Below are 13,220 nucleotides of genomic sequence, written 5' to 3'. Positions count from 1 at the left end.
ATGGAAATATTTTGCGTCTGAACCGTTGCTTCCGGGTGTCTTCAATGAAAAAATCTCTTTGCATTTGATGCTTTTTGTGTTTTCTAAGGTAAGCTAAAGGCTGACGTTTAGAAAATGAACCGAATATTCGGACGAGGAAAACCCAAAGCGCCTCCTGCGAACCTGTCGGACTGTATCGGCACTGTGAGTACTGTCAGCCTGTGAGCTTTTGTTGTTTATGTCCATATTGTGCGACCTAACGGTAGCGGTGCATAGCTAGCATGGTTACAAAAGGCTTGTCAAAACAGCATCCGTGCCAACTAGCTCAGAGGCTACAGTTAGTCAGCACTTTGGGCTGGAATAAAAGACATTCAGCCTCGGTTGAACTGTGAAGTAGGGATGTGTTTGTTAACCACAGCTCTCAATTATGTTCCAAGCTTTTACCTCTCTAATTTTTTTCTTCTAATGCACCCACATACAGGCATGGCGTTTTAGCACAGTGTTTTGTTTGCCAGGACGCTGGAAATCATTACCTCTAATTGATCTCTTCCTCGCTCCAGGTGGATGCGAGGGCTGAGTCCATTGAAAAGAAAATTGGCAGGCTAGATGCGGAACTCTTGAAGTACAAGGATCAGCTGAAAAAGATGAGAGATGGGCCCTCGAAGGTAGGACACATGATGTTAACTTTGGGTGTTTAAAAGGCTAGAAGACAAATACATCGATGTTATTTATTTATTTTTGCTTTCAATTGCAGAACATGGTGAAGCAGAAGGCAATGAGAGTCCTGAAGCAGAAGAGAATGTGAGTCCTTCACTGTGCAAACATCTGTATGCTTTATCTCAAAGATGTGAGCACGATAGCCTCTCTGATACATACACACACATAGATAGATAGATAGATAGATAGATAGATAGATAGATAGATAGATAGACATAGTGTGGATGTTGGCAAATAAGAGGAAAGTTTTAATATGTTAATATTTTGGAGATTAGGTTGAACAAAAAATTAAGCCTGTAAACTAAAATCATCTAAACAAAGGTTTATTTCACCATACGATTTAAGTGAATTGCAGGTACTGATTTGTGACAGAAAGATAACAGCAATAGTGAAAGGGAATGTTTATAAGATGGTTGTAAGACCCGCTATGATGTGTGGTTTGGAGATCGTGGCACAAGAGGTCAAGCTGGAGGTGGCAGAGTTAAAGATTTTGAGGGTTTGTATTGGAAGTAACCACAGGGACAGCTCAGGTTGAGCAGTTTGGAGGTGAAATTAAAGCGTCAAGGTTGCAATAGTTGAGTGATGTCCAAAGGAGGTCCAGTTGAATATATTGGACAAAGGATGTTGAATATGGAGCTTCCAGGAAGGAGTTAAACAGGATGACCACAGAGGAGGTTTATAGATTTAATGAAAGAGAACCTGCAAAGGGTTGGTGTGACAGAGTAGGGTGAGATAGAGGCAGATGATCCGCTAAAGGGAGCATCTGAAAGAAGAAGAAGCCGTTACAGGTAAAGACGAAAACATCAATGCATGAAGTGTTGAATCTGAAAGAAAACAAAACACGACTCTCCTCCTACCAGATCTGCCAACCCAAAGCATCGTGAGGAGGTAGTAAAAGTGAGTTCTTATATAAGGAGTGAGCAAGTGAACTAAATCAGGCAAATGTGGAGAGACAAATGAAGTCAACTATTTAAATGTCTCACACACGAATTATTGTGTCATATATCTATCGTAATAATAAAAACTGCTTTGTTTAGGGCTGTAACTGTTGATTATTAACATCATAGATGTCAAACCTAGGGCTAAATATTTTTGGCTCTCTAATTGGAGCTGTAAAATTTCATAACAGCTCACATGTCATATTAAACAATCAGGCTCACCGCCACAGTACCTCAGAGCAAACAAGCTTGCTAACACTGAATGCAACAAAGAGTGTAAGCAAGTTGAAGATCGTCATTCGATGAAACTAACAGAACCAAATTATCTCAAAAAGCAGCAGCTTATTTTAGTGGCAGCTTGGTCACATTGCTTCCATTAAGGCAGACTTGTTCCCAGTGGTGTTTCACTTGGCCAGTTTTGTCCTTTGTCACCAGTTTTGTTCATAACTTTCACAAACAAAATTTCTTGGTGCAGCTAAGAAGTCAAGGGTATTAGGTCCATCTGCAGATGCAATCTATCCTTTTTGCAGATGATGTGGTTCTGTTGTCTTTGTCAAGCGATGACCTCCAGTTCGCACTGGGGCAGTTTGCAGCCGACTGTCTCACCCTACTCTGTCGCACCAACCCTTTGCAGACGGCTGGGGTGTGAAAAGCTCTTGATTTTACGGTAACATAGGAGTGTAATAATGTATGTAAAGACTCAAATGTATTAAAGCATCTGTATTGTTTTTACATAGGTATGAAGGTCAAAGGGAGCAGCTGGCTCAACAATCCTTTAACATGGAGCAGGCAAACTACACGATCCAGACATTAAAGGACACCAAAACAACAGTAAGAGTCACACAGCATGACTCCAAGACTCCAACTTTTTAGTTGCTGTTAAGCACTTTTTTCCAAATCACAGCTTTCATACGTACCAAACATCTAGATTTCTGACATACTATATTGTATCGCTAAGCTTTTGATTTTGTCCATTCATTAAACAAATCTCATTAGAAAGTTCCCTGGTTGTGGTAGTGGATGTGTTCAGATTGTCTGTACCTGATGAGAAAATGTTGTCAGCGACTAAATCCACATGTATTTTTTGTCCCCAGGTGGAGGCCATGAAGATTGGTGCCAAGGATATGAAAAAGGCTTACAAGGACGTCAGACTTGATCAGATTGATGTATGTTTGTCTAAACCAGAGCTTCCCAAAGTGTGGGACCCTGCAGAGCCATTGCAGGGGGGGTGCGGTATGAAAAGGGGAAAAAAAACAAAACGCTTGGACACTGCTAGCACGGGGCGCCCACACAAACGCAAAGCAAGACATGAAGCATAGCTGAATATGTTTCCAAACCAACTTCATTCTAAGCCAATGACTAAAAAATATGGTGAAGCATATCTTCCCTTTGGTTTCACCTGCACAAGTGCCGAGGTAGGTCTCCCTGCAGAATTGGTTTTCCCTTCGTCGGGAGCAGCGCTGGGCTGTTCAAATCACGGACAAACAGGATCCTACGTTCTTGATTTGAATATTATTACACAGGAAAAAAACAACTACACGTAAAATAATCACACCGTGACGCCTCTGCCTTTCTAAATGGAGGGACAGTAACTGCGTGTGTGTGTATGTAAGCGTGTAAAACCTGCAGATAGTCAGAAAAAGGCACACACCTTTGACGTTGCGTGACGAACTCTGCATTCCTTGTCCACACATAAACGCAAAAAAGGAGTTTTAAAAAATCTCAGTTTTCGGTGATTCGAAACGCCTTTTACGTGTGGACGAAACAGCTGCGCTTTCAAAAATGCCCGTGTAGGCGTGGACGTAGCGTTATTTTATTACTACCTGTCATTTATTCCAGATTACTTGTATTTGCTTAATTGTTTACTAAATGTTTGAGGTGTGAAATAAACCACAATGGAGCAAAATATGGGCGTGTGTGGTTGGAGGATGTGTGCGTGCGCGGGGGGGGGGGTGAACATTTTTCTTGTAAAACAAAGGGGGGCCTAGCAAAAAAGGTTTGGGAACCACTGGTCTATACTATGAATGCAGTCATTAGCCAAAAATGGGGAGATACTTGAGGCCAGGAGAATTGCTTACTGCATGCAAAGCATCAATTGTAAGAAAAATCACCTCACATTACATCACATTTCTGCAACACTTACACTGTACTCTTATCAGCAGCCAGATTCAGCAATTTATCAGCTCTTACTGTATAATTAAACTTGCTCTGATTTCAGAACCCTGCAGTAACAAAATGAGTTAATAGTTTTGTTTAAATGAGTTCTAATCAACACACTTAATAGGTCTCATTTATTTTCAGTGCCCCCTGCTGTTATGTGATTCTCTCTTCCTATTTGTGCAGCAGTCGATTAAAAACTGATGAAATTAAAATTATGATTTTACATGCAAGATAAAAGTTAAAATCTCACAGTTGAGGCATTAAAAGTGAACACAAGTATTTGGACTTCCAGGATTTACAGGACCAGCTGGAGGACATGATGGATGAAGCCAATGAGGTACAAGAAGCCCTGAGCCGCAGCTATGGCACTCCAGACATCGATGAGGAGGATCTTGAAGCAGGTAAATGTACATTTTGTTGGCAGTTTTTCATTTAGGGTGCATTAAAGTGAACAGTCGCAGTGACCAGTGTTGGTCAAGTTACTTGAAAAAAGTAAGCAGTGACTAATTACTGATTACTTCCCCAAAAAGTAATCCTGTTACATTACTGATTACTTATTTTCAAAAGTAATTAATTAGTTACTTTTTAAAAACACAATTTACAACCTGAATAGGTAATAAAGCAATAGATCTTTCAGCCCAATTCTACTTTTTCTGCATAATACATTATATAAAACGTAATCAAATGGAAAAGTATCTTTTTAAAACTCGTTTTATTAGTTTTAATCTTTTAACTTTATGCATCAAGCAAAAATTAAATTATACGCACCATTCTCTGACTGGAAGAAATTTGTTTAACATTTAAACCTATTTTCTGCATATTCCAGCTAGAGATGGCACGATACCACTTTTTTATGTCCGATACCGATACCGATATCATAAATTTGGATATCTGCCGATACCGATATGAATCCGATATAGTGTTTTTTAATCAACAAAACTGTTTTTTAAAATATCTTGCTGCATTTTGCAAGTCTGCAAGTTCATACTCAAGTTTAAAACAACAACTACACTAAAGCTATTCTGTTATACCTGTATACAAAAAAAATATTTCATAGTTCAGCAATACTGATCAATCTAATAAACTTAGACCTACACCATCCTCCCTATTCTAGTATTTTAAAGAGTACTTAGCGTAAATATTAAGCAACCTAACTAATAGGGTTCCAACTCCCAGCAACAACAAACATAAATAAATAAAAAATAGGGAACCACCCCTCACGCGCCACCTCATGATGCTTAATCGACGTAATCAACCTTAATTTGATGCAGTGTGAAAAAAAATGCACAGAAATCAATTATTTTTCAAGAAATATTAAATAGATTCAACATCTTTCTTCAACAAAATTGCAGACTGCACAGATGGTACCTTCCCAAAGTAAAAAGTACTATAGCTTACTAGGGTATATATTAGACTTAATAGTCACTATATACAGTAATTGACTTCTATTCATTTTACATCAAATTAAAACTTTGGGTGTCAGATAATTATTTATTAAAAGCTCGACATTTTAAATGAGAATAAGAAAGAAAAGTATGTCTTTGTGCCCCCTTTTCCCTGTTCATGCCCTATCGGCCCCCCTGGCTAAACTTTGCTAGATCCGCCCCTGCACAGTTACCAGCGTCAGCTACGTAGAAAAAGATCCTCGAGTAGAAAGTAATAATAAATACATTCTAACAACAGCTTATCAAGCTTAAACGTTCTGCTGTTGTTCAGCCGCTGGTTTCCTCTTTCTGGTGCAACGTGGGCCAAAAGCAAACTAGAGACACGGACTCGCGACAGAAAAGCCGATCAGCTGATCATTTAAGCAGTTTCACGATTGAAGTAGCAGCCGGAGAGCGAGAGGCAGTCGCTTGTTAAGTTAACGTGGAATGCTTTACAAACATTCAGAGATGGACGTTACACACTTGCTTTACTTCTCGTCGGGGTAACTTTGTCTGGAGATGAAATGCCAGGTTGCTAGCGAAGCTCACATGCTATCCAGACCACCGACAGGTCCCGCATTGCCACAGCTGCTGCTATGCACGTGATGCATACTGCTCCGGACTGCTAACGTTTGAGGGGAGGTTACGGCGTGTTGCAAGTTTTGCGAGGTTGCTTTCGTGATATTTAATGGATCGGATTACATTTTTTATTTTCTCCCGATATCCGATCCAGTAATTTAGGTTCAGTATCGGACCGATAGCCGATACGTAATATCGGATCGGTCCATCTCTAATTCCAGCACATTAAAGAAAATATTTTTTGTGTTTACACTCACTCTTTCAAATAAATCCAAGTGAAACAGCAGAAAATAAATAAAATCAAAGACTCAGCAGTCCTGTTGCTCTATTTTCACCTGTATAGCAGGTGGATGTTTGCCCTGGTGCAGGTGTGCCACAGCAGTTAGTGGAAGAATCCGCGAGTTTGTCTGTGAATTTTCCATTCCGTTGCAGCGTACTCGGTGCTTGCTCGGAAGTTTATGGGTTTTTTCGCTGTAAAAAGACGTTTTCTTCCCACGCAGTGAACGCTAATGTTTTTGTGACTTTTTACGGAATCAAACTCAAAGTAAGGTCAGTACTTCCACGCTTTAAACGCTGCACACTCATACTCTCTGTGTTACTAAAATCATGGTTTTAGTAACGCAGCGTGCTTACGGGAAAGTAACAGTAATCTAATTACCTTTTTTGCAATAGTAATCCCTTACTTTACTCGTTACTTGAAAAAAGTAATCGGATTACAGTAACGCGTTACTTGTAACGCCTTACTGCCCATCTCTGGTTGTGACACATAAATATGTCCAGTGACATATTTTGTGGGTGGAGCCATTGTGACCAGACATTTTTTTGTTTGGTTTTTGTGGAACAGACTGATGTATTACCTATAGCTAGAGCGACGAACTTCAAATATAGCCATGTAATGAAAATATAGCCGTTCCCTATGGTATCAGCATCCATCCAGAGACCATGCAAACTCCACACAGGAAGGCCAGCTGATTCAAACCCAGGACCCTCTTGCTGTGAGGCAATGATGTTAACCACCAAGACACGGTAAGCCCAGCCCAGCTGTTATAGGGCAAGAGGCAGGATCTATCCTGGATATGTTACCAGTTTATCACAGGACATTTGTGGTATAAGACAATGATGCTAACCACCCTGCCACTGCACTACACCACAGAGATGTCAACTCTTTAGATGCATCTGACTTCCATAGTGAGGAAAAGTTAAACTTTTGACTCTAGTGGGACTCGAACCCACAACCTTTGAATCACTCCTTAAGTGTATGCTTAGAAGTCCAATGCGCTATCCATTGCGCCACAGAGCAAGATGTGTGACCTTGTCCTGTGTCACTTGTTGACAAATTAGATTCCTCTATGACTTTGAAGCAGCTTCTGTGTTCAGAGTTTCCCTTGAATAAAGGAATAATGACGGAACAAAGTCTGGACTTTCTGGATCCATAATTGCCTCCTGTTTTCACACGTCCATTCAGGTTCTTCCACTTCTCTCTCACCAGTCTATCACAGAAATGCAATTAACCTTTCACACTAATTAACCTAACTTGCAGAATACCTGGATGCTCCAGGTAATCCCACAGTCATCTCTTATTTTTGGTTCTGGAGAGTGGAAATTCCCTCTTGGATGCTAAAGTCTCAGATTATGTGATGACATCACATCTGAGTGATTAGCTTCCATGGATAGTGGTGTCTATACAGATTTGTTATTTGAGACAGAAAATGTTCTTGTAGTTTCAGTATTAAGATGTACATGACTTTAAAGTTAAGAAAACACATGTAGCTTCTACATTAAGAAGTTAAGGGTTAGACTCTGGTGGGACTCAAACCCACAACCTTTGAATCACTGCTGAAGTGCTTGCTTAGAAGTCACTCTGGTGGGACTCGAACCCACAACCTTTGAATCACTGCTGAAGTGCTTGCTTAGAAGTCCAATGCGCTATCCATTGCGCCACAGAGCCAGATATGGTTTCACCTGTTTTACTTTTTGTCAGATGTGATCTGACCATTTAAAAAAAGTGGTATGTTAAAATGTATGTTGAAGTGGCTCCTATGGACTGAGTTTCCCTTGAATAAAGGAAAATCTGGACTTTGAAGATCCATTGATTCCTCCATAGTTGTCAGCCATCCATCCAACTTCTTCTATTTATCTGATTCAGGGTCGCTGGGGGCACTGGTGCCTATCCCAGCTGTCATGGGGTGAGAGGCAGGTTCTACCCCTGGTCAGCAACAGGTCACCAATCTGTCACCCCATGTGCGACTTGGGACTGTGGTAGAACCCACGCTGACACAGGGAGCGCTCCTCACAGAAAGGCCACGGGCTGGAGTGGAATTCAGAGCCTTTTTACTATGAGATAACAATAGCAATCTTAACATGAACTACAGTAACCGATTTAAAAGCCCAACCTCAAGAAAAATGCTTCATGTAAACACACCAGTTGGAAGATTCTGAGAAATCCAGACAGTGGCATTTATTTCCATCAAACAAAACAGTTTCTTCTTCTACTATTTCTAGGAAGTTAGACAATTTGGTGCACGCCATTTCAAACATTTGATGTTTATGCACATCATGATCTATCTACCCAAGTTTGTATCAACAAACTATTTGGTTCGTTTTGATGCTTCAGTGCTTCTAATACGCTAATGAAATTAGAGATGGACCGATCCGATATTACGTATCGGTATCGGTCCAATACTGACCTAAATTACTGGATCGGATATCGGAGAAAAATAAAAAATGTAATCCGATCCATTAAATATCACGAAAGCACCTCACAAAACTTGCAACACGCCGTAACTCACCTCAGAACGTTAGCATGTCGGAGCAGTATGCATCACGTGATAGAGCGGCTGTGGCGTGCAGGACCTGTCGGTGGTCTGGATAGCATTTGGAGCTTCGCTAGCAACCTGGCATTTCATCTCCGACAAAGTTATCCCGAGAGAAGTAAAGCAAATGTGTAAGTCCATCTCTGAATGTTTGTAAAGCATTCCTGCGTTAAGCTTAACAAGCGATATATGGAGCGACTTCCTCCTCTTGCTGCTACTTCAATCATGAAACTGCTTAATGATCAGCTGATCGGCTTTTCTGTCGCGAGTCCGTGTCTCTTGTTTGTTTTTGGCCCACTTTGCACCAGAAAGAGCAAACCAGCGGTTGAACAACAGCAGCACGTTTAAGCTTGATCAGCTGCTGTTAGAATTTATTTAATATTACTTTCTACTCGAGGATCTTTTTCTATGTAGCTGACGGCTGGTAACTGTGCAGGGGCGGATCTAGCAAAGTTTAGCCAGGGGGGCTGATAGGGCATTAACAGGGAAAAGGGGCACAAAGACATACTTTTCTTTCTTATTCTCATTTAAAATGTCTAGCTTTTAATAAATAATTATCTGACACCCAAAGTTTTAATTTGATGTAAAATGAATAGAAGTCAATTACTGTATATAGTGACTATTAAGTCTAATATACCCTAGTAAGCTATAGTACTTTTTCCTTTGGGAAGGTACCATCTGTGCAGTCTGCAATTTTGTTGAAGAAAGATGTTGAATCTATTTAATATTTTAATATATTGAAAAAAATAATTGATTTCTGTGCATTTTTTTTCACACTGCATCAAATTAAGGTTGATTACGTCGATTAAGCATCATGAGGTGGAGCGTGAGGGGTGGTTCCCTATTTTTTATTTATTTATTTTTGTTGTTGCTGGGAGTTGGAACCCTATTAGTTAGGTTGCTTAATATTTATGCTAAGTACTCTTTAAAATACCAGAATAGGGAGGATGGTGTAGGTTTAAGTTTATTAGATTGATCAGTATTGCTGAACTATGAAATATTTTTTTTGCATACAGGTATAACAGAATAGCTTTAGTGTAGTTGTTGTTTTAAACTTGAGTATGAACTTATACAAAATGCAGCAAGATATTAAAAAAAACAGTTTTGTTGATTAAAAAACACTATATCGGATTCATATCGGTATCGGCAGATATCCAAATTTATGATATCGGTATCGGTATCGGACATAAAAAAGTGGTATCGTGCCATCTCTAAATGAAATAGTAACTAATGTAATGTAAATATCTACTAAAAGTGTTGGCTTGTCAATGACACACCTTATATATTCAGACTCCTTATATTGGGCCTAAAAAGCCAATACTACTTTCTGATGATGCATGTAACTTCTACATTAAGAATTTAAACGTTCAACTCTGGTGGGACTCAAACCCACAACCTTTGAATCACTCCTGAAGTGCTTGTTTCGAAGTCCAATGCACGGTCCAGATGTGAAAGGTTGTACTGTGTCATATGTTCATAAATCTAATTCCTCTGTCAATTTGAAACAGCTCCTCCATAATTTTCCCTTATAAAAAAAAGAGGGAATATATTTTAGACTTTCTGGATTGTTGCTAGAACCTAGCCCAGCTGTGATAGGGGAAGACACAGGGTACACCTCGGATCTGTCACCAGTTTATCACAGAGATACAGTCAACCACATACAAGCACCCATGTAAACATGTACATGTAAACTGTCTTATCTCTTATTTGGTTTTTAAGCAACTGGAGAGTGGAAATCCCTTCTTGTATGCTAAAATCCCAGAGCTCAATGCTAAGTTATTAGCTTCCATGTATAGTGATGAGGACTTCTTATTTGAGTTAGAAGTTGCCTTGTAGTTCCGTTCTTAAGAATTACATAACTTTTACATTAAGAAGAGGTTAAAAGTGTTGACTTTGGTGGGACTCACACCCACAACCTTTGAATCACTCCTGAAGTGTATGCTTAGAAGTTCAATGCACTGCCCATTGCCAGGTGCGAGAAGATGCCCTGTGCCATTTTTTGTCAATTGTGATCCGTCCATTAAAAATGTGGTAAATAGTGACTAAAGTAATTTAAAAATCTACTAAAAGTGCTAGCTATTGCATAGACATGCCTTGTCTATGCCGACTTGTTATTTGAGGCTTAACCCAGTAACTAAAATGCCTTTTCGTTAGATGCATCTAACTTCTATAGTGAGGGAAAGTTAAAGATTCAACTCTGGTGGGACTTGAACCCACAACCTTTGAATCACTCCTTAAGTGTATTCTTAGAAGGCCAATGTGCGAGCCATTGTGCCACATGTGAATGGTTGTCCTGTGTCACTTGTTGTGAAATCTGACTCCTCTGTGAATCCGAGGAGCTTATGTGGACTGAGTTTCCCTTATATAAAGGAAAAAAGAGGAAACAAAGTCTGGACTTTCTGGATCCATGGGTTCCTCTATTGTCCCATTCATTCAACTCCTTCCACTTGAGGGTTGCTAGAACCTATCTAAAATGCCTTTTTAGTTACATTCTGGGAAGGCAATATTTTATGATCCTGTATTTAGGCACATAAAATCTCTTTTTCAGGAGATACACTGGCACTGTTGTTTGAATTCTGTTTTATATCACACTCATTCTCTGCCTTCTTTGCCTCCTGGGGCTCTTTCTCAGATTTCAGCATCCACGATGTGGAGCTTCCAGGACAGCTTGGATCTCTTTTTATTGAAGCTAAGACCTCTTTGCTAGTGTGTAATTTGAGCAATGATCTGGAGTATTACAGTGACAGTACCACTGTGGTTTCAGAGCTGGATGCACTGGGTGATGAGCTGCTGCTGGATGATGACACCTCTTACCTGGATGAGGCCTCAGCTGCCCCGTCTATCCCTGAGGGAATCCCCAGTGACAGCAAGACAAATAAGGTGACAGTCTACAGAGCTCAGTTTTCATGACATGAAGGGCAGGGTTGTGGAAAATACATGAAAGTAAAATAAAAAGTAATCACAAAGAATTTTTCCTACTTCAAAATGGACCTTTGGGGTGTGACTGTGTATGTAAGCAAACTATTAAACCTGCCACGAATTCTGGTGCCAGTTTCTAATCCTGTGTATGTGTTTGGTAGATTAACTATAATGTGCAAAACTAAGTTTTTTCCAGTCCACTCTATTGTTTAAACACAAACCTGCTAAGTGAGTAACACTTGAAATGTAAGTGTTTTGCTCGTGGCTGATGTTTTTTTCTTCTTTTGTGTTCAGGATGGTGTGCTCGTGGATGAGTTCGGCCTCCCTCAGATTCCTGCCACATAAACAAGAAGCAAATAAAAACAGCTGCACTCGAACTGAAAACACTTTTATATGTAGAGTAACATTTATACATGCAAAACCATTTGATGTGAGAACACTACAATTTGGAGGCTGTTCTGGTTTCAGGTTGTGTATTGTTACTTCTACCGTGCTGGCATGTGGCCTTGTAACATACTAAACCTTTTTTTTTTAACATAATTCCCTTCATCTTCTCTTTCTTTCATCATCAACAGCTTGTCTGTGTCGTTCATTAGTGTTCCTTAGTGTTTATTTATTTCTGTTTGTTATTAATTTTGTGTGATTTTTAGTCACTAAGATCATGTCTGCATTCTCAAAAGTGGAGGTTATTCACACTTGGGCTGTTTAAAATATCTGCAGGGTTATTTGAAACATGCAAAATAAAAATGTTTGTTTTAAATCAGCTGTGAGTTCTTAATTTATGGCGTATTTGTTCATCCTCCTCTATCTTGTTTTTAGCTCTTAAGTAGACATTGCTAGTACCACGTTGCCGTCAGCCTGTTTTAATTCTCCATGGCATAGATTCAACAAGGTGCTGGAAACATTCCTCAAAGATGTGGTTCATCCATGATGTGAATCTCCTGCTCCACCACATCTGGAGTCCATTTGAGTACAGCGAACTTGCTGTCATGTTCAGGAAACTAGTTTGAGATGATTTGTGAGAAACAGCTATCAAAGGATGGATGCTTTTCTGTGGGTGTGGTCATAAAGGGATGGATTTGGTCAGCAACAATACTCAGGTAGGCTGAGGTGTTTAAACGATAAGTGTGTCAAGAAAATATCTTGTTATCCTGTTCTTAGGTGACATGGAATGGTACCAGGTGTGGTGTTCTGTTACTGTAACCCATCTGCTTCAGGCTTGAGAGCTCTTGGCCATACCTGGATGGCAAGAAGTGGACCTTTCATTTTTTCTGTTGCCATGCTATGATCAGTGTAGCCATTCTCCTCTGACCTCTGGCATCACTGAGTAATTTCCACCTGGAGAATTGTCGCTCACTGGATGTTTTCTCTTTTTTGAACCATTCTCTATAAACCCTGATGGTTGTGTGGAGAAATCCCAGTGAATCAACAGTTTCTGAAATACTCATACTAGCCCGTCTGGCAGCAACAACATACCACATTCAAATTTACTTAAGTAGGGCCATACCAGTGAAACGCCCCTTTCTCTTGGTATAAAGTAGTTTAAGTGCACTACTTAAACTTCTCTGAGATATCTCAGTATAAGAAGTGCAGTTTAAACAATGCGTCTTGTTTTTCTCTCCATGATAAAGAAAATCTGCTGTACATAATGAAGCAAATGTGTCAGCACAACTGTTTGGGCTTAAATTGTA

The 13,220-nt window shown here is 39.8% G+C and overlaps 1 protein-coding gene and 2 non-coding genes across 3 annotated transcripts; 1 reads left to right on the top strand and 2 right to left on the bottom strand.

Moving 5' to 3' along the window:
• On the top strand, positions 1-12,292 carry chmp5a (charged multivesicular body protein 5a). The gene is made up of 8 exons (XM_026150004.1): positions 1-183; positions 540-644; positions 734-780; positions 2,372-2,465; positions 2,729-2,800; positions 4,087-4,195; positions 11,375-11,490; positions 11,824-12,292. Exons 1-8 carry the CDS (start codon positions 115-117, stop codon positions 11,872-11,874), a joined length of 663 nt encoding a protein of 220 aa, XP_026005789.1. The 5' UTR covers positions 1-114; the 3' UTR covers positions 11,875-12,292.
• On the bottom strand, positions 7,006-7,097 carry trnar-ucu (transfer RNA arginine (anticodon UCU)). The gene is given in 2 exon segments: positions 7,006-7,041; positions 7,061-7,097. It is a non-coding gene; the product is annotated as a tRNA-Arg (tRNA).
• trnar-ucu (transfer RNA arginine (anticodon UCU)) lies at positions 7,654-7,745 on the bottom strand. Its single transcript is given in 2 exon segments — positions 7,654-7,689; positions 7,709-7,745. It is a non-coding gene; the product is annotated as a tRNA-Arg (tRNA).
• Positions 12,293-13,220: the final 928 nt, after the last annotated feature.

Source organism: Astatotilapia calliptera, chromosome 18, assembly GCF_900246225.1.
Source record: "Astatotilapia calliptera chromosome 18, fAstCal1.2, whole genome shotgun sequence".
Taxonomy (NCBI): domain Eukaryota; kingdom Metazoa; phylum Chordata; class Actinopteri; order Cichliformes; family Cichlidae; genus Astatotilapia; species Astatotilapia calliptera.
This window is presented reverse-complemented; position numbering and strand designations above follow the sequence as displayed.

What these genes read in the sequence shown, in the direction of transcription:
- chmp5a (XM_026150004.1), top strand. Translation starts at nt 115, where the DNA reads ATGAACCGAATATTCGGACGAGGAAAACCCAAAGCGCCTCCTGCGAAC. An exon ending in TAAAGGACACCAAAACAACA is followed by an intron (nt 2,466 to 2,728) that starts GTAAGAGTCACA and finishes TTTTGTCCCCAG; the next exon opens with GTGGAGGCCATGAAGATTGG. An exon ending in TCAGACTTGATCAGATTGAT is followed by an intron (nt 2,801 to 4,086) that starts GTATGTTTGTCT and finishes TTGGACTTCCAG; the next exon opens with GATTTACAGGACCAGCTGGA.